Genomic DNA, 26,664 nt, shown 5'->3' with positions numbered 1-26,664 from the left:
GATGGGCGCAAGGCGCCAACCTTGTCCTGGCCCCTTGCGACTCCCCGCACTGGGGTTATGATATTTAGTTTGCAACGGCTGCTCTCTGAGGAAGGGGGAAACCACCCGCCGGCGCCTAACCTAACCGTGCTCCCTCAAAAGCATCGCACGCTCTGTGGGGCTGAGGTCGCTGAAATGCAGGCCAGAGCTTTGCGAGAACTACGTCGTCGGGTTCGGGAACGGGATCCATCGTAACGCTGGCAAGACGCCGGTGCAAACGTAAACGAAGCAACGGTAGCGACCCCCGATAGATGCCTTCAACGTGCGGCGGCGGTAGCTTTCATTTCGGTAGCTACTAGACCACACCGCTAGCCGCCAGGAATCACGGAGTCTTCGTTTACATCACGTTTCACGTCACTCCGTTCTGTGTCGTCATAAGAGTTCTCAAGTTTGAATCGGAGCGGCGGGAAAAAAATTTACAACTTCGAATCCAAATTTCTTTTAAATAAATCCATCTTTCGCTCCCGGACAAGCGTCAACAAAGCCATGAAATGCCGAACTATCAGATATTGCTAACAAAAAAAAATTGATAGGGTTCTCCTCAGTGTCCCTTTAATATGAGGCTTCAAAGCGTGGCTCGTACTACGGAACGGTTTTCAAGACAGAATTAATAAATCTAATTCTACATTAAAAATACAACAGCCTATGCTGCTCCTTTTAAAAAGCACAAACAGAATGGCAGTCATGTAAAAGTCTGAATTAGGTATCACAAAAGTAATTAAAGTTATATTTTTTGCATTCTTTATAGCCTGCAACTCAATGCAATAACTAAGGTCTGAAGAGGCACTCAGCATAAAAAAATACTGCATCTGTGCAGAGCATCACTATGTATTAAACCAGCCATTGCAAACCTCCAGTATGTCAGTGCACTCTTCGTGCCTACAGAGTTGAACAAAGTAAAAGTTGTAGCAAGCATTGGTCACTCGAAGATAAGACAAAAACGGCACAATAGAAACCAACTGTAACAGCTAAAATTTATTTTACTTGTTATGACTTCACAATTTTACACTCACTTTTGAAACTGTATTTTATATCCGCCCCCTTCCCCCTCTTTAACAAGCTTGAAGTTATCAGTCGACATACCAAATGGTTTTAGAACAAGGTTTCCAAGCTCCTTCAGTTTACCTGTGGAAAACAAACCAAAAAAACATCAGACATTTAAAATGTAGACGAAGTGCCATTGTAGGCATGTGGTTTAAAAAAAGAAAAAAAGAAGCTGCCCTTACCTAGCATTTCAGCTTGTAATTTCTCATTTCTCTCTTTTATCTCATGTGGTAGTGTCTGTTGAAAGCAAGAAACATTAAATTTGTAATCCCAGAATGCTTCAAAACAGTAGCGAAAATGCACACAACACAATTTGGCACAGCCAGCACTAAGACATGCTGCAACTAATAAACCATCCTGTAATTACTTACAACAACATTGCCTTTAATGGGAGAGTACCATTGCAGCCTTTATTTTTTACAGTACTCCACATTCAGCCAAGCCACTACCAGACTAGCGCAATACACTACATACATGCAGTGAAAAATCACAGTACAGCACAACATAAAGTGACCACGCTGACCAAATGCAGTAGCAGTGATGCACCTCCTGCTTCCCCAGCACCACATGCTTCGTTGCACCCGTCTCATAATGCTGTGAAACCCTGAAGCATTCCTCATACAGCTGTCACTCTAAAAGAAAACTTCATTCTCGACACAGCTGTGCTCAAATGAGGCACTGCAGTTTTTAAGATTATTAGGCATATCATTTGTGAGGCTGGCTGAACACGATTCTTTGGAGACTGCAAACACGGACACCTTGCACCTCTCTGTGATGTATCCATATCAAGGAATCAGTGTGTATTTGAAGTGAAGCACTTAGTGATGAGCAGGGAGCTGCTAAGCTCAAGCTTTACAACTGGTTTCTGTTCAGTGTCAGTCAGTGTTACCTCTTAATGTTTTCTAAAGCAAACATTATGAGTGACAGCTATATGAGGAACGCTCCAGGGGTTCACAGCATTATGAGACGTGTGCAACAAAGAGCATGGACTCCCCATTAGTCACCCCTGACCCATGGATGTGATCCAGGCCTACAAGCTGTAAAATAAGAATGCTGGTCAGTGAGAGTACGCTAGCTCTCATAACATGAGCCAAGTGGTGAGGTTGAAAGTAAAGCTATCAGTGTCACTTCTTTGCCGTGGTGGAAGGAAAGAAGTTTAAATGACCACATCACTTATCTTACAAAATGCCCTAATGTGGAGACTGCAGCACACTAATGAAATTTGTTCCACACTAAACACAAAAATGAAATACCAGTTAGTGGCCGTTAAAATGATATTTCTTACCGAGGCTTTCAAATCAGATAAAATGCCTATAAGGAACATCCATTTTGCAACATCACACCACCTAAGCAACCACTAACACCACATCAAGATTACAATAATGAAAGGTATAATTATTAACAAAAGGTTAGGTTGACCTAAAATTACAGACTGTGTTGTCACTGTTTCATAACAGTGAGTAATGAAATAGCCAGTGTTGAGGCACCCTAATAGCAGGAGCCCTATTGTGAGAATGCCATGGTTAAAAAAAATGACAATGCACTGCAGGAAAATTTGAGTGGTTCAGGTTTGCAGGCAGTTCTCTTGGCCAGCTCAGTATATTTTTTAAATGCACCAAAATTCACTGATTGTAGCAGGATGAAAAACTTGTAACAAATTAAAGTTAGAGAAAATTTTTATTGTTAACATTACTGCAAGTATTTTTGTGCAAAAGTTGCAGTGAATGTTGAGAAAGGTTCATTTTAGTTGTTCTCTGTAATAGCACTTTAGTGTGGTTTCTTTTTTAAAACTTAATATAGACTGCGACTCAATGAAAATGTAATGGCTGGCAAAAAAGCACAGTTGAGTGATATTGGAAAGTTCAGAGGGAAACTTCTCCGCATAGGTGTCACAGCAATTTGAAGAAATTAGGCCGACAAACTTGGTTTTGACAAAAAAGCTCGCAAATGAATCCATCAGCTGACACCAGGCACAAGGCATCCTAAGTGATCTCAAGCAGCCAGCATTTCCAGAGGCCCAAGAAACACAAGACAGCTGTTTAGAAACAAACTGTGACTGGTTATGAGACCTGGTTTCATGACTGTCACCCTTAAACGTGTTTCAACTGATGGTGTGATCAAAGACTGGACTACCAATAATCATAACTTTTGCTGTAGTATAACTCTTGGCATAGCTGTTCATGTTTGCAGCACTCAAAGTTCATAGTAAGTGGACTTCCCTTATTACAGCCAAAAACACAAAGTAAGACTTAAGTAAGTGCTTAAGTCTTTAAAAAGTTTGTTATGCACATCTGCAGACCCTGTAATGGTGCTTTCCAAACTTTTCAGCACGGTCATATGCTCTGCGCCAAGACTCCTGGTGCCAGCCAGTAGCTGTTTTAGGGACACAATATAACTAGCGGTTGAGCCGTGCATGGCAACTGATGGCACGTCAGCGTCCTCCGAATTGTCTTCATCAGATCCCTGGCAGTTGGGGAGTGCTCATACTTAACGTACAGTGGTGTCGTCAGTGCATGGCTCTACAATGTCAGTGCTGAAGAGATCCGAACCAGGATGTTTGTGCGTGTTTGGTCTGTTGCAATCAGTATGTGCTGGACAACATGGTGCCGATAGGCCAGTTTTAGCACATGAATGATGCCCATGTCTAGCGGCTGGACATTGCATGTAGCATTCGATGGCAAGAACAGCATGGCCACAGCAGTTACAGAAGGCATGCGGTGCACCGCACAGTTGTCATGCACGAGCAGGACCTTTCTTTCTTCTCTTGCCAGGTCACGGTCAAACTCAACAAGCAATTCAGCGAACAAGTCAAGCTTCAACCACGCCTTTGTATTCTGCCCAAAACATATAGACCTCCTTCACCCCGCAACATCACGAAGATGCGGTGGCGCTGATGTCAGCAGAGACTTTCGCATGCTAGGCAAAACAGGTTCCGCCTGCCCGTGCCTACCGCAGTTGCCGCAGATACCGACGGCTGCATCATGCCTGCACACTACAGAAGCAGCATGTACTGACCAGCTGCGTCACTGCTGGATCCGCGTAGTAGCATAAAAGAAAATTTAAATTAGCCTCGATTGGTTTCTCGCAGATAAATACCACATTATGAACCTGGACAGGGAATGGGCCGCGGTAGTAAAGTGCGAAGTCTGGGAGTCGATCGGCACTGCGACTCAATGTACTTAATAGCATGCAAGTTACTGCGTACATTCATCTGAACATCAGAACAGTACGCTTGTAGCTGCGCAAGGAAAAAAAGCACATATGTAGCAAGCAGCACACGTATTTATCGCCTTGAGCCGCTGTGCCCCCAAGGAATGCGTTCTTTTGTTGTAACAGCACAGCATGTTTTAATGGCACTTGTTATGGCATTTAATATTTACTTGAAACTGTTTCTTAGTATGACCGAGGTAATTATTTGATTCGAGTAGAAAGAAGTCTGGTAAGTTCAGTCAATCTTGCGCGGTCACGTTGGCGTGCTTATAATAGCGTACCTTAAGTGTGCTAAAAGCCACATGCTTTTTCATTGCGACATGCATGTGTCATAAGCTGTTTCATGAGGTAGTACATGATCGCGCAGCTTGTTTGGAAAGAAGCAGCCACAGCCGGGCTACTAACAGAGACGCGTAGCGAGATTGAGAGGGGACACGGCAAAGAAAAGTGTTTTTGTGCGATATATAACTAAATTTGGTGCTAATATGAAATTGCTATGCTAGTTTCAGTAATGGGTTTCATTTCTAGCTATACCTGGTGCATTATAATTAACACCCTCGTCAAGTCACCTCAAGGCCTTAAATAATATAATAGAAAGGGCGCAAATTTTTTTATGCAAGCATGTTCACAAAGCCCTTTCCTGTATGATGGCGCTGTTAGTTCTTTTTTAAATGATCAGTACTTATGCATCCATAGTTATATGAAAACATTTCTTACAAAAAAAAAACTAACATAGTACTGCACATGTAGGGAAAAAAAACCGAGAGATTTATTACAATCCTTAATGCCTCAGGAATCGTTTGCAACAAATAGAATCATTCTACTTTCATGCGTTACGAAATTACAAAGGTGTGCGTGATGCCAATCGCAGAAAATGTGAAAGATCAGAAAACGAGCCTTAGGTTTATTCCCTCGTTTATGGCCGCTTCGCGTTCGCTTTGGTCAAAGAAATGCGGCACTGAAATTAAAGAAACCCTCAAATAAACCAAAAAAATTACCTGAGAATTTTCGACAACCACACATCTAAAAAGCGTAATTTATAAATTTCAACTGAATATTTTGCTAAATTTTTCGTCACAAAACAAAAGACCCCAGCCTTTTGCCTACCGCGAGCCCGCTAGCGACTGCAGCGCCACCTCGTTTGTTTGCAAACATGCAGGAGGTCTATAGGAAAGTAGCTTCCAAAGCGCATCAGCTTGCAAGACTTTCCAATGATGATAGCAGCACAGAAGGTGGAGAGCCGAATGAACAGGCTGGGCCAGCAAGGCACACCACATGCCTGGTGTATTCAGACTTTCCAAACAGCTGCCACTGGTTAATCATAAGGTTTGAATGGTAATTTCACTTTCATCGCTGCTCATTCCTCGCACTCACGACGCTATTTTTACCAGTTAAGACACTTCGACTAGCAGGCATGCACACACACTGATTGAACCTATATGCCATCGACGCACACTTGTCTGGTGGTTATCTAAATTTTAAATTGTAAATTGAGGTGTTTAACATCCCAAAGCAGCACATGGGCTACCAGGGATGCCGTAGTGGAGGGCTCCTCTTTAACATGAGCCGAGATTGCACAGCGCATGGGCATTTTTGTATTTTGCCTCCATTGGAATACGGACACTATGGCCAGGATCGAACCCAGCAGTCAGAGTTTTAATGCCACCTTTTTAATGCTCTTTTTGGGTCACCACATTCACGTGTAGGATGCATGTCACGTGACTGGAAGACACTCTTCAGTCTGCGCTCAGAAGAAGCGCACGTTTTTCTACTGCGAGGGCAAGAGTATGAAGCCTCAATCTTTCTAACCACGTGGCACGGCCATGGTAGTTCATTTTACCTGAGATAGTATGCCACTGCTCTTATATATCTATCTTCACAACAGCACTGCTCTCTTTTGTAATAAGCGAAGATTCATTACAATTGCAACCATTACATATGGGCTCTAATTCATGCTGACAAAAAAAAAAAAAATAGGACATGGAGGTCATGGAGTAAATCTGCATTAACAAGACATCATGCAGTTTGCCATCCTACCATACAGGTGGCAGGGGTTATGAAAAAATTAAATTTCACTAAGACTCACCATGCATGCATGCCGTGCCTCTCCAATGCTGGGGTCTAGTTCCAGGACACGCTGGTAGTCCTTTAGCGCATCATCCAGATTATTTGTCTCCTTGTAGAGCTGTGCTCTCTTCAGGATGGGCTTCAGATAGGAGGGGTTCAGCTCTATGGCTGAAGGCAAAAGAATTGAAATTAAGCGTTTACATAACAGACACAGTTTTAGAACAGCATATTTGACTAACTTTATAGACTGATGCAAGTAATCGAATTGAACAGTGCCGTCAGAACACTACTGACAAAGCTAACAATAATTGCCACATCATGCTCTTGATGAATCGACACCAAATTAATCTAGGAACTGCTGTGTATTCATGAAGCCACTACTTACCTTTCGTGCAATCCTTTATTGCTACTTTCTTCTTTTCCTAAAACAAAAAAGAAAGGCAGAAGACTTGAACCAGCCAGAAAAAAAAAAAAAATAGGTTTGATGAAAAATAATAATAGCAACCAATTGATAACAATACATTTTCACAGCAGCATAGTGGCAGTGTATGCATGCCACCTCCATGAAAAAGCACAGTGAGCCGACATTACAATTTCTGGACAACATATCTGCTCAGCAGACAAATAGATTCACGAAGCACTGCATTTATGAGGTGATAATTGTATACCTTTCAAGAAGTGCAATTTCGGACATGTATTTTAGCGTTCTTGTGTCCCATACGTAAAAACACAGAGCTTGTGTTTCCAAGTCAACTATGTAAAAACATAGCCATATTTAGGCCCCTTCATTTTCTAGCACAGCCTGCTTCCAGATTTTCGCACTTCGAACACATTTTTATTTCCAACACAAAAGAATGAACAGGATGTATTGCTGGGCGAGTTTATTGGTTACAACCATTGAGAAAAGCAGTGCTGGCGGATGACAGACGAGGACAAGAAGTAGATACAAGTGCGGTGAACTAACAACTTCATTCCTGAAGACAACTCACTGCAGTTTTTGGTTAGTTGTTTATTATTAGTGGCTGTATGCAAATACCACATGGGGATCCATGCATACTGATGTCTTGCACATCATTACAAAGAAGAAAGACGCAACCACAAATTTGACATCTACACTCCTTTATATGATTTCTCGAATAATATAGACCATAATATGCTACTTTGCATGTGATTTCTGTGCCTGATTAGGCCAATATTTTGACCAGAAAAATTTTTTCAAGTGTCGCAGCCAAAGATGGAAGACTGTTACATCAATGTCAGTGACATTAAAATCTTTACTACGCCAAGAAGTCCAGCCCACAAAGAATTCAGCAAGGCTTCTTTTTAAAGCAGACCACATGCTAATAGCACACTTTTCATTGTTGAGACATTTTCAATAACATCCAGCTGAGCAATCGTGCATGTGTCCTTGTACTGTTTTGGTGTGAGAACTGTATATAAATTTGCAGCACATCATTCACGGACAAGCCAGATAATTAATCCGCAAAGTAAATTCAACAGCATAAAAGAGAAGACAGCCACTTACTGTGATGATATCTCATATCATTCACAGCAATTCATAAAAGGTTGCCATACAAATGCCTACAACTGCACACCAAAACAGAGCTCATCCTTTCCAAAGCTGTCAAATGCTCCTTTACATGGCGAAAACTACCTCACAAAGCAAGAACCCACCGCAAATTTACGAAGTCTTTCAATTTTTTTTTAGACAATTACATGCCCTGAACAAGCATCAATGAATAAAAATTTTGGCAACACAAACAGCATAAGACTAACATTTTTTTTTGTAGGTTGCATTTGTGTCTTGGCAATTGGTCTACCTGTTGCATCAGCTGCTGTTATAGTACACTAAGCTTCGTTACACAAGCCGAGCTTCATACTGGCAGCAACATTAGTTTCCACACAAGGAACAAGACACCACAGCTACCAGACGAAAAGCAACACATTCAAAATTCGGCACATTATCACCAATCAGCCTTTACTGAGAGCAAGGAAGTTTATTGAATTCAGAATTCTGACCACTAGCAAATACAGTTAGATGGCAAAGCATTACAATAAAGAGAAATAGAAACTCAATACAAAACTGCTCAAAGTAGTTTACAGCTTGGAAGGTGAATGCCAGACGTAAGCAGAAACCTGTTCTATCTGCATGCTGCTTTGCACAACTAGTAGTTGGTCAAGAACCACACCACTGGTACTGCAGCCAAAAATACTGAATCTCAACAACTCAGCATGGTGTGCACAGATGAAAAGAAAACTGGTCTTTGGCAGCCACCTCAACTTTTGATATCAGTTGGATACATCAGGCAAAGTATGAATAATGAGCTTTACCGAAGCATTGCAACACACTTGGACGAATACTACCAGAAGACAAGTGTTCCAACTCCTCTTCTTTGACTCGATGCCCAGTTACAAAATTACGGAGAGCACTTAAGGCTACATACACACTGTGAATGCGAAATCATGCATGCGGTGCGGCAATGGCGTACTACTATAATGTAGTGGCCAGCGAAGCTGATCTGTTTGCGTCGCCTGAATAGAAGTTGACGAAGACGACGATACCCAAACTCACTGCGAGAGACTGGCAGTTTAGCACACCGGGTGCTGTGTTGCAGTGATAGCGCAGTGCTCTAATAAGTAGCCAGCAAAGCTGATCTGTTCGCGCCAGTCTGCGTTCCAAACCCACTTCAGGAGCAATTTTATTTAAATTTTATTTTTCTTCCTTTCCTGATGATGTAGGCACTGCCAATGACTTCATGAGGTCATGTGGGTTTTCGGACCATCTCGCGTGGTCAACAACAATGCCGGATTTTTCGCCTCATGAGCCATATAAAGCTTTCACATTAAAAGGAACTACTCACCAGCCTCGCCCATGTAGCACCTCTATTTGAGTACAGAATAGACCGCTCTGCAGATGATGAGAGAGGGCATATCCTCAAGGCTTCTGTGTAGGACTCCATTGCATCAGCATACTGGCCAGTCTTGAAGCTAACATTACCCTCTGCTTTCAACTTCAATGCACGCTCCTTGCGGGACTGTGAAAACAGACACACACAGTTTAAGTTTCTACAGTGGCTTCTGAGTAACAACCTGTTACCGTAACATCAGATAATTATAAGCAAGAGGACACGCTTGGTACTCTTACCATTCTTGAATCAATTAAAATTGCATTACACACTACTAGCAGGAATGGAAGGCAGTGCTGCGCATATTGCTATAATACAACAAAGAGCAGCAACTTCAATCCACATCATGCACACATTGCAATGAGATTTCAACCTGACAATTCAAGAGTGATCTCTTTACACTGCTATTAAAAAGTCAGACTTAGCATGCGACGGTTTTGTGAACGCGAATGCCAAAGCAGCCCCAAAATCAAACTTGCCTGAATCGAGGCATTATCTAGCATTTCATATAAACCACGCAGGAAGTGTCATACCTTTCTTTCTTCATCGTTCATTGTCTTCTCAAGTTTCTCGAGCTCCTCTTCGTCGATAATATACAAGTCCTCTTCCTCGTCACCCTCGACGTTCTCCGAGTCTGTCGGATGATCCGTGCTCTGCAATTTTTCTTGGGAGACTTCAGTGGAATCCTCTGTCACGGCCATACCTTCACTTTTCGGACTTGATGCCATGGTTACACGCGCTGACGGCTGAAAAAAACCACAACTAAGGTTTACTAGATGATCATCTGCCATGCAACTTCTAAACAACATGACTGTCAAAAGGGGAGATGCCTGCCAGCAACCAGCCATCAGAGCTCATTGTCCCTATAATTACAGGCCCCGGACTTCTCCCCGAAGTATGTAAGCCTCAGTACAGAGAGACTAAACGAGGTGCTAACTGTGTTTTCTTTCTCAATATTTACATTTTTATCCAATCGTAACCGAGCATTCTGTCAAGTAATGCGATGCACACTTCAGCACAAGCCAGCTCAAGGCGCAAGGCAGAAATAAATTAGACGGCCAGCGATATAAAAGTGCTGCTAGAGAGTTAGAGCTTACCGGTTAAGCAGTGTTACGCAGACAGTTTGTCATAAATTTCAACTTAAACTACATGCACGTCCACCGCTGCGTTATCAATGAACCAAAATGCGCAAAAAAATCATACGCTGCAACTAGTGGATCATAGTTGCTGAGAGCATGTGCTTTCACCGCCGCAGAATTTGAATATAACAGAAAAAAAAGATTATTTTCGTACTCAAAATTACCTAACGCTAACTAAGTCAATTTTCATTACAACAATTAAATATTGATTGTATTTTTTCAGTACGTCGCGTATTGCCTTCTCTTTTTTTATCAGTTGTTGGTCGATCCGCCAATCCGCGTACGAGCGGCTTAGCACTGTGCGAGGGTGGCTAGCTTAGCCAAGCCGGGACTGCTATGTAAATAAACATGGCGACGGAGGCCGTTTGGTTTAGCGTAGTGTACGCTATGATATGTGTTTATATACTTACGCCACCGACTGAATTTGTGACAGCAGGCTTGACGCTCACACATCTCGTCGGACGGTTCATCGACAAAGAGGACGTGAAGTTTGTTGAACACCACATTCAAAGGACACTGTTGACAGTTATCGTTCATACTTTTCTGCCGCTAGGTAATGTTTGTCTTTAATACGTTTCGCAGCGAGCGCCGCGGCTTTGTTTCGCGTGAGTACGGCTTTCCAGAGTAAAGCGCCTGCTGGCGCATATATTTTGTCGTGTTTCAAAGCTATGTTCGATATGTTGTGGCCTCTGTATAGAAGTGACGTGTCCTCTCCGCAACGTTATGTGGTCATCAGTACGCCAACACAGTTGCGCAGGTAGGCCGTATGCATTCAGCTTACAGGTTCCTTCAATTAGCGCAGCCCGCTGACTTTTCACGAAAGCAGCAATATGTAGCAAAAGTCGGATGGAATGCGGGCGAGGGATGCAGTGCTCGTTGTTCCACGAACGGGTGTCGCGTTGCGCATAGCGCGTTATTTGTCCAGCTGCCTGGCTGTGCACGGAGGGCTTTCGCGAGGCATGACAGTGAGCGAAACTGCAGTTAGAGCGGCCAGGTTTTGACCGTGCAGTTACGGCGTCCTGCTTGAAGCGCTGCTCGACAAAACGCGTAGCATTCTGTGCTTCCGGCTTTCGTAATGACTGCCGAAACTTGCCGTCAGCATATTTTTCGAAGTTCTGCGTGTAATATTTTCCATACGTACAGTGCAAGCCGCCATTTTCTGTGTGTACGAGTGATATATCATGGATATGGAGTGTTTGGAGCAGCCGTCATGTTTTTTTTTTTTATATCTTTCTAAGGTGTACCAATGCGTTGCAGTCATTCTAAAGGGTGTTAATAGTATAACTGGGTCATGCGAACTTTTTAGACGTCGAGTTCAGCATTCATATTGGAACACTGTTGGCATATGTGTAGTAAAGTATCACCTTTAGCAGCTGTGCATTAGTTTCAAAAACAGTTCTTGATTAACTTGACAGAAATAATTTCACAAATGGACAACGTAAAAAATGACATCAGATGAAACGGTTCATCTTTTGTGTTGTCCGTTTGTATTCTTTGTAAAAACTAAGTGCTAAATTCAATTCAGTCATGAAGCAGTAACTAGCCCCTTTCGTTGCTCTGCTAACTAGATTAACTTGTCCTCTCATAATTGTGATTGCGTTTAGGAGCACTATTTAACAATTTTGTAGTTCACAGAGATGCCTGCGCCATTTCAAAACACTGTACTATTTTGTCCAAGTCTCACACAGCACAACACCTGTACTAATTTTCAATACTTCCGGGTCAACATTGTGTACAAGTTACAATCAATAGAAATCCTCTGATGCTTCATTGTGTCTTGTTATGCACTGTGAGATTCATTTTCCTCAAATTGTTCTGTTGCCTTTAAATGTAGATGAAGGGAACATGTGAAAAAAAGTAACACTGAATTATTGTTTTACTGTGGCATTGTCTATCAGAATGTGCAGGTTTTAAAGCACAAATAGACCATTTTGCTGCTTCTGCCCAAAATTGGCTTTCTGGGCAAAACTGGATGACCGTGGTGAGCCTGCCACTTCACTGCAAAAAAAGAAAAATAAAGCACTAGTAATGCTTCATAGGTAATATGCATAGTTTGCTGGGCCCTCAGCGTCATCCTGTTAGTAAAGAAAGCACTGTCTTGCATATCTAGTTTATTATACGACAGCCATGGTGTAGTGGCTGAAGCATTCTCTCATGCTAAATCTGTTTGTAAGAGGGTTGACATGTAAAGAACTTTGTGCATGTCAGAAAACCTCGGTGTGGTCTGGTTTAATCTTACCTGACCTTGTACCTTGCATTCCAGGTTACTTCGTTGGTTTCACAAACCTGATTGAGGATGACAGTGTTGTGGAACTGTGGCAGTCAAATCTGTTGTGGCAGGGAGGCCTGGCTATCTCTTGTCTGGTATTCACGGCGGGCATTGTGTTGGCTTTCACATGGTCCATGGCTGACTGGGCTCGGCACCCTGTGACCCAGCGGCTGCTCCAGTACGGCAGCCCCTGGCGCCTCATCGCCATGCGCATCAATGTAGAGTTTTCCCAGGTGGGCTGAGATATGGCATTCTACTACAGTGCATCGTGTGTGGTATTCTCAGGCATGCCAATTCAGGGGGAACACAAGTGAGATATAAGGCTGTGCTAAATATGACGCCTTGCTGCATCTTGCAACCATGTCTGTCAGGCAGGTGCTTGGCTCTTGTAGTCGCTACCTGACTATTCCACAAAGAGGGGATGTTGTCAGCTTTTGGCCAATAAGCAGATTTTTGTTGACCTAAAATATCTTGCATTCTGCTGGAATAGCATCTCGCAGCCATCTTTACATGATCCACTACAAGTAGGCATAGCCAGGGAAGACAAAGGCTTCAGTCAGTTTCGTTAGTCCCCCTCCTCAACCTCCCTGCAAGAGGTGCGCACAACTGAGGGTGAGGTTTTAACATGCACGTGATGCATTGTGGTCTAACTTTGGCACCACCCTTTTGGGAATAGCACACTTTAGCATGAGTCTGGTTTTAGAAGTCTATAGCCTGTAGAGAAATAAAAATGATCAATTGGCAATATGCATGTTTCATGTGTTTCATTGGTGATTTTGTTTTTTCAAGCAGGTAGACAAGTTCATTAGTGGCGCAGGATCACTCACACGCACGGTGGTAACTAATTCATGGATCATCAAGGCTACACCATACAACTTGCACCTAATCCAGCAGACAGATGCAGTTTTGGAGCTGGTGGGCAGTGCTGAGCACTCAGTATCGCATGTCAGCGGCATGGGCATCCAATATCTGGACATTCTCGTCAGGAGTCGCAGGCCTGGAATCCCATCTTTCACCATCAGGTGTGTCACCCAGTTGCTGTCTGGCACAAAGGAAACTTGATACTGCACCATGAGAGTGCTGTGCATTTGAATATCTCTTGTGCTTCTTCTTATGATTATTATTATTATTATTATCCTTTTTTCTTTCTTTACTGAAATAGGTTACTGATGAGACCTTAAGCTTAGGAGTGACTGAAGCAGCGCTCATTTGCACCGTGGACTTCATTATTATTTTCTTCTCGATCTTTTGAAAATTTAGAACCCTCATCAGCCAAGAGTGCTTGTTATTTTAGCAACTGCTCATATTAAATGCTAATTGTGCATGTTGCTGGTAGTTACCAGATATCTAATTGTGCATTTTCTTGAAGCACAATTGTTAACGGATAAAATGGAGTGCATGACCTTTAGTCTATTTTGTGCTGTATTTCCTAATGAGAAAACAGCACAGTTATGCTGAACACAGAAAGGTGATTCAAAGCCAGATGCTGTTATGATGTATTGCCTCCTCTTGCATCCTGTGTCAACACACTGCTTCCTCATTTCTAGAATCTCTATCAAATAGCCCAGCTACACACTGTTGTCAAGCGTTAATTTCTGTTGAAGGTGGGTAGAGTTTACTGAAAGCATGGTTTCATTGAAAGGTTTCTCAAGAAAAAATGTGTTTAAACATGCATGAAGAGTAACTGGGGTCTAAAGGCTTTAAGCTCCTGTTTTTTAAAGTAATTGACACCATATCAAATTGTCTTCAGTGGCCTTTTCTTGCCTTTTGTTTGTCTTTAAGTTTGGAGGAGGGAGAGTTTACAAGAGGTGTCAAGTTTTCTGATGGCCACGCGTTTTGGCACATGTTGGCACTGTGCACCAGCAAAAACTGCCACAGAAAAGCAGCATCGTGGCTTCGCTTTTGGGGGTAGTTAGAAACACACCAACAGGGGGAGAGTGCTGTCTAGAGGAAAAAACAAAAAGTATGTGAATACATATAACTCCTTACTTTCGTAAGAGGATTTGTTCAGTGCCAGTGCACTAGGCAGTTCTCACAAGGTTTGTTTTCAAAGGACGTGGAGGACAACTCTGTACAACTTCCATTCTCCATAAAAATCAATTCCATGGCTCTTACTGGCTTTGTTGACATTTATCCAGCAGCAAAAAAGATTACTTTATTGCGAGGAAAATTGGGTTTAAAGATTTTCCCATCACTTGATTCAAAGTGGCGGCAAGAAGCAGAAGCACGACTAATGCATGGACAGTTTTGCCTCGCTTGACTGTGTCGCGCGCGTTTCTTAACTATTGCCTCCTCAGTGACGCTGAGGCTGCCCAAGACGATGTCGTGTTCACGCAAAACTTTGGTTTTCACATGGATTCAAACTTGTATTCATGCAAAATGCAGTACTTCCACAAGCCGTAAACGAAATCGAAAACGTCATAAAATGAAGTGTGATTACTGACAATAAATCATTCACTCATAAAGGGATGATAAGAGCAGTATGGAAGGTATTTCTGAGTGTTTTTTTTTTTATAAACCAACACTTTGTGTTAAGTAAGTAGCCAATTACCAGAGAGCATCCTCAGGGCCAACAACTGATATAGTAAAGATTTTTGCTGGTCCGAGTTACTTTCCTATAGAAGGGTTCTACTGTAGGAACATTTTTTGCCACTGCTATTAATATTGCTTTCAAAAGATTCATTCAAAAGATTGCTTTCAAAAGAACTTGCTCGTGCCTGCTTGCCTGCTTTATCTAGAAGATGAAGGAGCAAGCATCTCAAGGCATCAGCAGAACTTCGTTCGTTGCTGAATTCTAGCCTTGAAGTCAGTTTAGGTGGCTAAGTTAATTGCATGCTGTTCGTTCTGTCATTCGTACTGGTAAAGCAATAACACCAGAAAAAGAGAATGTGGCACATTCCATGAAAATTATCAAATTAACAGTTTGTCCCGGAATCACAGGAACTAGGGGCCTTAGTCTTTGTAATGTTGCAAATCGGTCCTGCAAAGCAATTTGAAGTAGAAATTTTGTAATTTTCATGAAAGTTCAAGTGCTTATTTTTTCCCCTCTTTTGCTCATAGCCAAACTAGAGCAGTTTTTGCCAGTGTGCCGAAAATCGCCAGATTGCTGTGTAAGTTGGCTGCAAGTGCACCATAGTTTATTGACAATTGTCCTTGACTATATAGCATTCACATGTGTTAAGCTTGCTGCAAAAATTGCAGTAGTTTTGAAGGGCCAGGTGTAAAGTTTGCATACCCAAAAGATCTTTTTGGTGCTGTTGGAAGTGCTAAGAACAGGATTCCTTCCAGTTGCTAAAATGGGATGTAATAGGCTGTGCAAGCGTTCATATTATATAAACCTTTACTGGCATTTCCTCTAATGCAGCACCTCTGATTCTTGACTGTTGGTTGCAGGGTGAACTCAATGGAGTACAATGACCTGAAAGAAAAACTTCAAGCCCCATTGGACAATGTTCGTAATATTGTAATACACCGAAGTCTAAGTGACAGGTTCACTGATGCTTTCAGAAGCCATGTCGAACAGAATGCCAAGTACAGGCTGCCAGCAGGCATGGTGAGTACAACCTCATGGACTTATTTTTGAGATTGCTGTTTGTTTAGTAAGTGTGCTTTGAATCTCCAAAATGTGCAAGTCGTCCAATTGAGCCAGTCTGTTACAGAGGTAGAAATGCTACACCAGTTGCTTAAAACTGCACTGTGTCACCTTCTGTCATAAGCTTGATACTTTTGATGAAATTGCACTAACGGTGTGCCAAAATGAATTGCGACAATCGACATGAGTCGGACTGCACTTATTAGCAAGGGCTACTGCCTGACACAAGGAGCATGGTGCACATGGAAATTTGCCCTTTGCAAGCGGCTCTCAAACTGGGTTCTGCAGAACTCATGGTTTCTGCAGAATTCTTGCGTTTCTTTGAGCACTCCATGCATACGTCGAGTCCCACCTTTCCTTTACTCACTTTATTTTAGGGCTAATCATACTACAATTGCTTATAGCCGACTGTTTTACTGTAGCAAGTGGGTTTAATTTTATTTGGGTATTTTTTAAGGGGTTGTGCGTCTGCATGCTCTTTTTCGCTAGGATGTTAGGCATGAGCGGGTGGAAGCCAAGGTAACAGGTCATTGGCATTCCACAAGGCTGAAAAGATTGAGAACACTGCCCTATGCTATGAAAACGGGGATTAAGATGACTGACAATATCCACTCCCTCTTAACTTTTGGCCACCTTTCCACCTTCTGTTAGTGCACGCAGTGATAGGGTGCACCTGTGTGCTTTGCGCCTTTTTGCCTCCATGGCACAGCCATTACTGTAGCTAATATTGTTTCATTTCAATAGGGTGTGCGTTCATTTAACATCCAGTTAATGCCCTAGCAAGAAATAAGGAACAGTTAAGGGACCCACATTCCAGATAGGCATAATGCGACAGCTTTCTCATTTGTGTCGCTTCTCTCGCTGTCATGCATGCCACACCTCGTCTGCTTTTGGGGCATGACGAATTTTTGCTCTTGCCTGCCGTTTTCGCCGATCTGCTTCCCGTTCCAGTTTATTCTGCAGCATCCCTTTACAGACATTGAACCTTTTTCCAGGCTTTCTGCTCCGCCTGTTTTACCTCCACTCGCGCTGCTCTAATGTCCCAGCATTGCATGGGCCTCTCACTACTGCCACTGTGATTCATTAATGGCAGTGCACTTTTCATCTTTACTTATCTTTCCAAGCCTCAAGGACCAGTCACCATGTTTCAGCTACTGTCGCAAGCTTTTGTTGCAGTATTGTTTGTGGGCCTTGCGCTGTGTCTTGCTGAGCGTGATACTAATGCCACGCTCTTCTGTGGCCTTGGCCTTGTATCACCATAGCCAGGCTCAGGCTGGCTACGCCCACTCTTGATCTGGTCTGACTTTCTGCTCAGCACTGCCTCTCTTTCCTCAGTTCATGATTGCATTTTTCAGTATATGTATGTGCATCAAACACCGAACTCAGGTGAAGTGTTCAGCTATGTGTATAATAAACATTTGACATATTAAATGTAGGCAGCCAAGGTTGAACACAAGTCCAAGAGTGCATATTCGATTGATCAGGAAGATACAGAACCAAAAACAAAAAGGTCACTGATATGGAGATTTGGCCAGTAATATTGACTGAATCTGGGGGTACGGAATGGCTCCATGTACATCGCAGCGGTGACCCAGTAGTTTGAGCATCCGCCTAGCATGCGGGTGGGAGGTTTGATCGCCAGTGCTACCAGATAGCCACCGGATTATTCATGGGCACAACCTTCCTCTGGCCTGATGTTTGGTTTCTGTGGGGTGAAATGATTGGGAGAAATGAGTACCTAGTGTAAACCTGAACACTTTTGCTGTGGCACTCTTCAGCCAAGCTGCCTTTTCTCCGTTGAAATCAAATCATCAGAATGGCTGGAAGTACTCTTCAGATGCCGCAGAAAATATAAAAGAACGAATGTAATGCTATCGGCACATTCATCTCTTTAACCATCTTTCCAGGCATTTTCTAACCGGCTTCCCGGGCTTAGCGTTAAGGCCTAGTGTTGCACCAAGTGAATGAAGGCTCTTGTCAGTAGCAGCAGGGATGTCATGTTGTTGTGAAGTTTTTACTCACAGATCCACTTATTTTTATGCTTTATGCTTATTTATGCACACTGCTTTTGACGGAATGGCATCTCTGCAATCCTCACGTGCGAGCACAAAAATGCTGTGCACTTTATGCACTCCGTTTTGTAGTGGCAAATGTTAACTCAGAGGAAACAATTTGTATTTTTTAGGCTTTGGCTTAGCTCTCTTTAGCCTAATTATAGGCCCCTAAAAGTTCATGGAGACTTCGCAGGTTTTCTATAAATGCTGTGCATGAATTCAATCCATGATATTCTTGGAGGCGTTGGTCACCATAGCAGATGGCAGTGGGGTTGTAAATTGCAAATTGTGGGGTTTAACATCTCGAAGGGACACATTGCCTATGAGGAGCACTGTAGTTGAGGGCACTAGATTAATGTAGAGGAGGGTTTCACAAGCCACACTGGTGGCAGCACCTGCCATTGCAAAGCAGAGGTGCATGGCTTAACCGCTGCACCACTGCGCCAGGAGTTGTTTGAGGACTTCCAGCGATCTGTGAATGTAAAGTAGAGAATGACCAATTCCGCAGATATGCACACTAACCCATTAACACTATCATGTTATACCCTTAAGGCAGAGCTTAAATCTGATTTTGCCAATCTTTGTCTGAAGCTTGCTTGACTTTGAAAATCGAGCCTCTAACGGAAACCAAGGTGAAAACCGAAGTGCTAGCGCACCTAATTCGCATTTGGCCTCCCACACCAAGTTGTCCACCATTTTTTTGTATGTCGCTTCCATCAAAATATAGCCACTACAGCTGGGTTTGAACCCAGGTTAGAACCCACCACCTTGGTATCAGCAGGCAAACACCAAAGCCATGGTGGGCTGTAGGGGTTTTTGTGTGGTGCAGGGGCAGAGGTGTATGTAGGGCGCTGTGGTGAGAGGAGCCAAACTTTCTGGCAGTGTCCTTCCTACCCATGTCTGCTTTGGTGCTGTTGTTATACAAATGTGCACCCTTCTGAAAGGAATAGGAACACCAAATTTTGGTTGTATCTTCTTTATTTGGAATGTTGTTCAGTGTATTGGTAAGCATGGATTGCCTCATAGAATTCACCAACGGCAGTAAATAATTTATAATTAAATTTTTCCTCTCATCTTGTTTTCGTTTCAATAGCCAAATGGGGGCTACAGCATAAGAGGACTTGAGGTCACACGAGATATATAGAAACTGATGTATAATGTTTGCTGCATCATTTTAATTCCTTTGAACTTTGACTTCAGCCTGCATCAAAGAGCTGGAAGGATAAATGGGGAACAAGGGTTATTATATCAAAGCTATCTCTTGTCAATCGATGTTCTCTTTTTTTTTCTTGGCAAGCATTTGTTTCTGTTGGGACTCTTATAATTGCACTTGACTGCAGTAGTGTATGGGACCACAGGAAATAATTAGTAACAGTAGCAGATTTCTAAAGATAGACCTGTTAATAGGTATGCTGAAGCAGTCGGTGGCTGATTTGTCTTGCTATAAATTTTTTTACCACCGATGTTTAAAAGAACAGTCCTTTGTTTGCTTTTTTGTTCAGGCATTGCCATGCTTGGCTCAGAAGTTAGTTTTAGTATTTTCTTCAAATCTCATTAAGCCTCTTGAAGATCAGGTCAAAGTTCTCTTTAACAGAGTATACAAGGATCGGTAGTCGAAATAGGTTTGACTGTGTGTGATATTTAAGCGTCTGCGAATATTCAGAATTTCAAATATGAATTGATTGTGTTTGTTATTCAGTTCATATTCGATTTGAGAAATGGATATTCGAAAATTTCCTAATACCTATTTGGCAACAATACCACCAACTTTCAGAAATCTGATCATGGGAAAATGACAATATCTGGGCAAATTATATGAAAATCAAGTTTAAAGTGTCAGGAAAACAGCACAAAGAAGCCCTCTTCGCTTTCGTCTCCATTATTCATCGCGTGGATTGGTCGCATTCAGACAACTTGAACCTTGGGAAAAATTCCTGAAGTAGGCTTTCCCACAACACTTGATAAAAATAAGATGGCCGTCCTCCCACACAATCACAATGTGAAGTGCACGATTTCTTGTGTGACACAGACAACCGCAATGTGCTTCATATTTAATGCATACACCTGTGGTACTTGTCCTGTCGCCTTCACAATCTTCTAGCATGAGCTTCGCCATATTGTTTGATCAGCTGTGATATGCGAGAAAGCCCATTTGCAGAATGTCGCGAGTCAAGGTGTCACCTGCAGGACAAGTGATTGTGTAAAAATCCTGCCTATTGCATGGTACATTTTAGCCTGTGCACACTGGCGTGTGCATAACTGCAGGCGTCTCTGTCGCTAGTCCAAAAGATAACCTGGCCATGTAGTTTCAGTTTCTGTATTTCGCTGCCAGCCCGTGGCAACGGTGGTCAATCGGTCACTCATTCGCCAACCATCCGAAACCAGCTGTGTGCCACTTTCGGACACCAACTGGCACATCGCTGGATATTTCTTTCTGATCTTTATTTTAGAGCAGTCTCGCATTCTGGTGATTATGTGCATTCCCCTTCTCTCACTTCCGCGTTGTTCATATCAGCTAGCCGAAACTGTGCGCTCGTCACGGGTTGCTCGCTGTTTGTGCAGTAAAGCCTCCTTCCAAGGCTCGGTATGTTCGCCAATTTATTCTTTTTTTTTTTTTTTCGGGAAAAGGGGGGGGGGGGGGCATTTTATAAATGTGGGCTTATTTTTCGGTCCTAATTGAAATCCAAAGTACTAATGATGTTTTATTACCCGTCATGTTATTTTTAGTTGGCAGTCATGTCAGTTCATGGATTTTCATTTTGTCACTTAGTTTGCATGACCACATTACAGGTTGCATACTCTTAGGCTGTCTAATTAAGCAGCATACATATCTGTGCATGTCAGTTTCTTTTTTTTTTTGTCTAATGCTGATTGGTTCTAATTTTGTTTAATACTGAACAAATATTAGGTATTCAATTCAATATTTGAGAATTTCAACAAAAATTGACCCAAACCAATTCTCCAATCAGGCTCATGCAAAGATGCCCGATTGCTGGCCTTTTATGCGTAGCAAAGGGTGAAGCCAGATCTTTAAGAGTTGCAGTGTATCCAGGCTCTCTTGTTCAACCAAAGGCCTGCACATTCTTGATTCTGCACAAGCTTGTAAGGAACGCACATAGCCCGATGACTGAGCCATCATCTTTTGTGAGAGCCGTATAGGTATGAGTCTCCAACAATGATTTTGACATGATCTCTCTGCTTCCTCCCTGCAGAGTGAGTTGTTTTTAATGGCAAGTCACCATTACCCCCTTTGTAATCATTAGTTGGGCCCCACCCAGCATTTGGGATCATGCCACTCCAGTCATGTGTCTGGCAGCATGCACCAAGTTATTTGTACCCATTTAATATCAGAACTCCAGTTATTTCTTCCTGGACAAGAGGCACCATTTCTTGGAGGCTGCTCCAACCCATGTAGTTATGTATACATATCGTTTCAATGGAGGTGGAGCGCAAAATATAGCCATGTGCTGTTTATCAAAAAGCCCAGGTGGTCTAAAATAATCCGGAGCCCTTCTTTATGGCGTTACTCATAGCCCATGTGTCACTTCTGGACATGAAATTTAACAATTTGCTTCTTTTTTTCATGAGAGACGAACACAGTGTGCTATAGTTAACTTGAAGCCCACAGCCTTTCGAGGCAACATTTTCAGAATTTGTATCTTATGGAATTGACTCACACAATTATGTTCCTCTATCAAAATACATACACAAGGAGTTCATCTGACGATTTAGTGAAGCTAAATGGGGCAGAAAAGAGACAGAGTTTTTGCCTGCAACATGTGTATAAAACCATGGACTGTGCACTAGAGACCTTGAGTGCTTCCGTGCAACATTAAATTATCATAAGACGACCAGCAGACACAAGAGTGTGGTACAAAAGTGTGACATAAGCAGATGCATGCATACAGAGTAGTGGGTTCCCTCATGATATCTGAAATTCGCACTATACTTCTCTAAACCAAGGCAAAGTGGGTAAAACATCATGATCATTAAAGGTGAGGGGAAAAAAAATGTTGCGAAGGCGGTCTTTATAAGTTGTACTGTACAGACTTCATGTGAACAAAGTGTTTTGCAATCAGAAGAGCAAAGACAGGAACTATGGTATAAACTCGTGTAAGGGTTGAATTTTTTTTTTTAAGTTTGGGTGTCAATTTTGAAGATGCAGCCCGCACTGAAATTAAAACCTTATTCTTTTTCTTAATTATCTAGCCCAAAACTGGGTGTGCAGCCCATACACAGGTACAGCCCTTGCACGAGATTATACGGTAGTTAGTATTTCATCTTACAGTAACCAACACAGAAACGAATCATGTGCGTTTTATTGTAGCACTGAAATGAAACTTGACTAAGCAGTGTTCATGTAATGAGACTTGACAGTGTATCAATGGTGCCTTGTAACTTGCTTCTGCTGCATTGTCTTTTGAGGTTGTGCGCTCATGTTTGCTCACACTCTTTACACTGCTCATAGCTCAGTGTTGAGTAAGTTTCCTAGCTAGAAGATGGGAACATGGCTGCTGTCTGCCTGGTGCAGGAACTGGAGCCATGCATTGGCTGCATGCAGACAACGGCCAATGTGAAACTGCAAAAGCTGTGTGACGAAGCTCTAGTGGGACAGTGCCAGGGCTGCCTGTGTCGGCCAATGTGGTGCCTGGACTGCATGGGCCGTTGGTTTGCCAGCCGCCAAGATCAGGCCCGCCCCGAGACATGGCTGGGGAGTCGCTGCTTCTGCCCCACCTGCAGGTCAGCTCAGCTGAAGTGCTGCACAGCCAATTTTTATTTAACATTGTTGCCCCTAGTGTCTACATTAGGCCCAAGCTAGCATGCTTTGCAGGGAAAAACTTTTGAGCGTGGCAGCTTTCTTGTAATTGCAATCATAGGCTCCGTACGGTGCCCAGAGGGCGCTGTGGAGCAGCATCGCTTTCACCGCCGCCGTGGCAGGTATGATGATACTGTGTAGGCGAACACACTCCCTGCACTACCTTCTCTGAAGTCGTCGCTGCGTTTTGTATACGACCGCCGGCCGTGTGCTTGTGTTGCATCATGCGCTATGCTTTCCATTGTCGCAAATTGCCTTTTCAGGTTTTATGCCCATTAAGGGCATATAGCAATACGGTTGTTCCTGCCGCTCTGAAGGGCTTAATTCAGTTGCGTTTTATTTCATTGTGGAAATTCACTCTTTGGCATCAGTGGAACATAGGACTCCAGTGAGTAGTGCATGCCATGGTTGTTATAGGACAGTTATGGTGCATGAAACACGTCAGATACCTTTCATCTCTTGAAGGCCTCTTGGTTGCATACTCTAATTGGCGTGCGTTTCAACTGCGCTTTTTTTGCATATGTTCGCGAGGTGCTTAGTGTAGATGCTTGTTTACTAATTTGGCACAAATTTGCAGCCATAGCTCTGAATATAAAATAAGATAAAATAAATTGACTACACTAATTTACACTATGGCGAGGTATGCGCACGCCGCGCAGCACAGGCGAACGCAAAAGTTTTTGGGGACATGAAGATTGTAAAAAAAAAGCCTGATTGTTTGGCACTCGATCTATGCATGCAGCCACATACTGGAGCGTGTTCTTTGCACTTCCCGGCGTGACCTGCACAGTGCAGCCCTCAATGCCTGGCCGTGCCTCCAGCAGGCGACAAAATCCAGCTTTTTCGTGATTTCAATGCTCAGAAAACTTTTGTAGGCATCAGTACGTGCTATTGGCAGCAGAGCTTACTGGATGTAGTTCTCGGATAAAAAAAAAAAGAGTAGCGCTGCCTCTCAACCTAGTTGCTAGGTAATATTACCAGTGGAAGTAAATGCCCCTCATACATTCCTACATTTCGGGCGATATGCTTGCGTGACAATGCCGAAATAATCCCCCCCCCCCCCCCCCCCCCCTCCTCGCATTCCGTTAAATTCTGATTCCAACAGTACGTACGTGTTTCAGATGTCACAAACGTCAAAGAAACTAAAGCGTGGCAAGAAGTCGCACAAATGTGCCAAAAGTGCAGTCAGGCGGCCGCACTTAGAAAGCAGCTCTAGTGCTATCAAAATTCTAAATGCACGCCGCAAGAGTTGTAGCGCGTACGTAATTTGAAATTGTAGCTTTAAATGCACGGCACTACGACTGGCGTTGAATGTGACAGAGGTTGTCGACTTGACTGCCCGGACTGCTACAATCCACTTCTTGATCGGGCAGCCTACCCGAAAACTTGCACATTTTGATGCCAAGCTTCCTGCCCAGCTGCAATAATTCTGGACGCAGCATAACCGGCAGTTGTGTATTTTGCTTCCTGGAATTTCGTAGGTCATTTTCTCTAGTACTTGCTGTTGTTTCAGTGCCGTGAAAGCATCCGAAAGCATGCTGCAGCACGCGGTGCTTACGCTCCCGCCGACCCGAAGTTTCGTGAAAGCTGCGATAGGGGGCGCAGGGCTCGTGGCCAAACTAGACTGTACGGAGCCTATACTATCACATGTTATATGTGCTTGTCTTTCCTCAATTATTTTGCTTCGTTGTGTATTTCTAATGAGCATGTGCCTTCTGGCCAAAACCATAGTTCTACCATGTGCAGGGGCAGAGGTGCACACCTAAGTTTTGACATAGCTTACAAGAACTTGCAACACAGTATGGCTATGATGACCAAAATATAGGTGTCGTAGCCACATTACTATGATAGTGCTATATGGTTATATGTTGCTTAATATATGTGCACCTAATTTGCGTGCCTTTGCATGTTCACTACGAAAGTATTCCTCACAATGTCAGAGCTGTGGTTGGAACTGAGTGACATTATTGTGAGATAGTGCTTTACACAGCGATGCTACCCAGATTTGTAGTCCATACCTGTGTTCTTGGGCCTGCTTGCAAGTTCCTTGCAAAAATCGCCTTAAGTGCAGCTGTGCTGTGGGAAGCAAGGGTTATAAATGGTTTATACAGTAAAATTTAATTAGAAGTCATTGGGACTGCAAGAAATGTTCGAATTAACTGGGTTTTCAAATTGGAAAAATTGCAGCGCAGCAGTAACAAATACGAGACGAGAAGGACGCAAACACAAGCGCTGACTAACAACTGTGTTTTATTGCTCTGAGCCAGCCTATATAAGAACTAGGTACAAAACAACAAAACAGAAACCAACACATCACCTCACGCATTCGTGGCACGATTATCGGAATTGTCTCCCGTTCCTCCAATCTTTTGTCCTATCATTGGCGTTCAGAAATGACATTTCTTTTCCACTAAGGCACACAGAGGGGTTGCTGACACACTTATCTGCGCATTTTGATATCGCCAGAAGCTCTGGCGATATCAAAATGCGCAGATAAGCGTGTCAGCAACCCCTCTGTGTGCCTTAGTGGAAAAGAAATGTCATTTCTGAACGCCAATGATAGGACAAAAGATTGGAGGAACGGGAGACAATTCCGATAATCGTGCCACGAATGCGTGAGGTGATGTGTTGGTTTCTGTTTTGTTGTTTTGTACCTAGTTCTTATATAGGCTGGCTCAGAGCAATAAAACACAGTTGTTAGTCAGCGCTTGTGTTTGCGTACTTCTCGTCTCGTATTTGTTACTGCTGCGCTGCAATTTTTCCAGTATGCAGAACCAACTAGCCAGTCACTATGTTTTAATCAAATTGACCACCCAAAAAAAATGGGACCGAGGCAAGAACTTTCACTGTGGGAATGCGCTACCTTTATTGGGCGAATTTTGTGAATTCGACCTTCCCCAACTCATAGCCCTTGCTGGCCGAAAAAAAGTTGACTTCGAAATATAAGTTGACGCATACCCCACCCCCTCCTCCCACCACTTCATCCCGCTGCCGCACTTTGTTTTGTAGTTTCCCGCGGGATGGCATTTTGGCATGCGTGCAGTTCAAATCAATGAACACCTAATGATGTGATCGCAAGGACAGTAGTCTGAAGTCAGTGGAAATCAAAAGCGGAAAAACAGCGGTCCACCCTGCTTTCCATACCCGAGTGCGGCCCGACTGACTAGTGGCAAACCGAACTCCAAACGGTCCTGTAGTTTCGGATTCAGATGTGACACATGCCTCGGAGATTATCAGAAGTAATTACTGGATAAGCTTTCAGAGTACCGCATTCTTTTTAACCCGTGCTGCCGGACTTTATTGTTTCCCGTTTATCCTTAGTGCCCATTCGCATTATCTCCGAAGCTAGTTATGCCAACTACACAGAAGTTGAATTTATCACTAATACAGACTTTGTGAAGGTGCATACACTGGGAATCACAGATGTGATTGCAGTGCTGGGATCATAAGTCAGGGGCAGCCATGAAGCTTCCGAATGCGGTAGGGGGGAGTCGGGAATATCGCAGTACTCTGAAAATTTTTCCAGTG

General features: G+C 43.1%; 2 protein-coding genes across 2 annotated transcripts; one reads left to right on the top strand and one right to left on the bottom strand.

Moving 5' to 3' along the window:
- Window positions 1–990: 990 nt before the first annotated feature.
- Window positions 991–10,503, bottom strand: LOC144112968 (tetratricopeptide repeat protein 1-like). Its single transcript, XM_077645817.1, has 7 exons — window positions 10,364–10,503; window positions 9,800–10,012; window positions 9,222–9,395; window positions 6,746–6,782; window positions 6,380–6,528; window positions 1,266–1,320; window positions 991–1,164 (listed from the first exon to the last, which is right to left on the bottom strand). Exons 2-7 carry the CDS (start codon window positions 9,992–9,994, stop codon window positions 1,049–1,051), a joined length of 726 nt encoding a protein of 241 aa, XP_077501943.1. The 5' UTR covers window positions 9,995–10,012; window positions 10,364–10,503; the 3' UTR covers window positions 991–1,048.
- A 198-nt stretch (window positions 10,504–10,701) lies between these two features.
- Window positions 10,702–23,060, top strand: LOC144112967 (E3 ubiquitin-protein ligase TM129; the record flags this gene model as incomplete). The annotated part of the gene is given in 5 exon segments (XM_077645816.1): window positions 10,702–10,958; window positions 12,669–12,907; window positions 13,464–13,696; window positions 16,068–16,227; window positions 22,852–23,060. Coding segments are annotated over 5 exon segments (1,046 nt in total), but the record flags the coding sequence as incomplete, so codon positions are not given.
- Window positions 23,061–26,664: the final 3,604 nt, after the last annotated feature.

This window comes from Amblyomma americanum, chromosome 1, assembly GCF_052857255.1.
Source record: "Amblyomma americanum isolate KBUSLIRL-KWMA chromosome 1, ASM5285725v1, whole genome shotgun sequence".
Lineage (NCBI taxonomy): Eukaryota > Metazoa > Arthropoda > Arachnida > Ixodida > Ixodidae > Amblyomma > Amblyomma americanum.
The sequence above is the reverse complement of the archived record's forward strand: the minus strand, read 5'-3'. Positions and strand labels throughout refer to the sequence as shown.

Coding starts and splice junctions, on each gene's coding strand:
- LOC144112968 (XM_077645817.1), bottom strand. CDS start 9,994: ATGGCATCAAGTCCGAAAAGTGAAGGTATGGCCGTGACAGAGGATTCC. Junction 6,529..6,745: donor AATAAAGGATTGCACGAAAG/GTAAGTAGTGGC, acceptor TTTTGCCTTCAG/CCATAGAGCTGAACCCCTCC. Junction 1,321..6,379: donor AGGCACGGCATGCATGCATG/GTGAGTCTTAGT, acceptor TGCTTTCAACAG/ACACTACCACATGAGATAAA.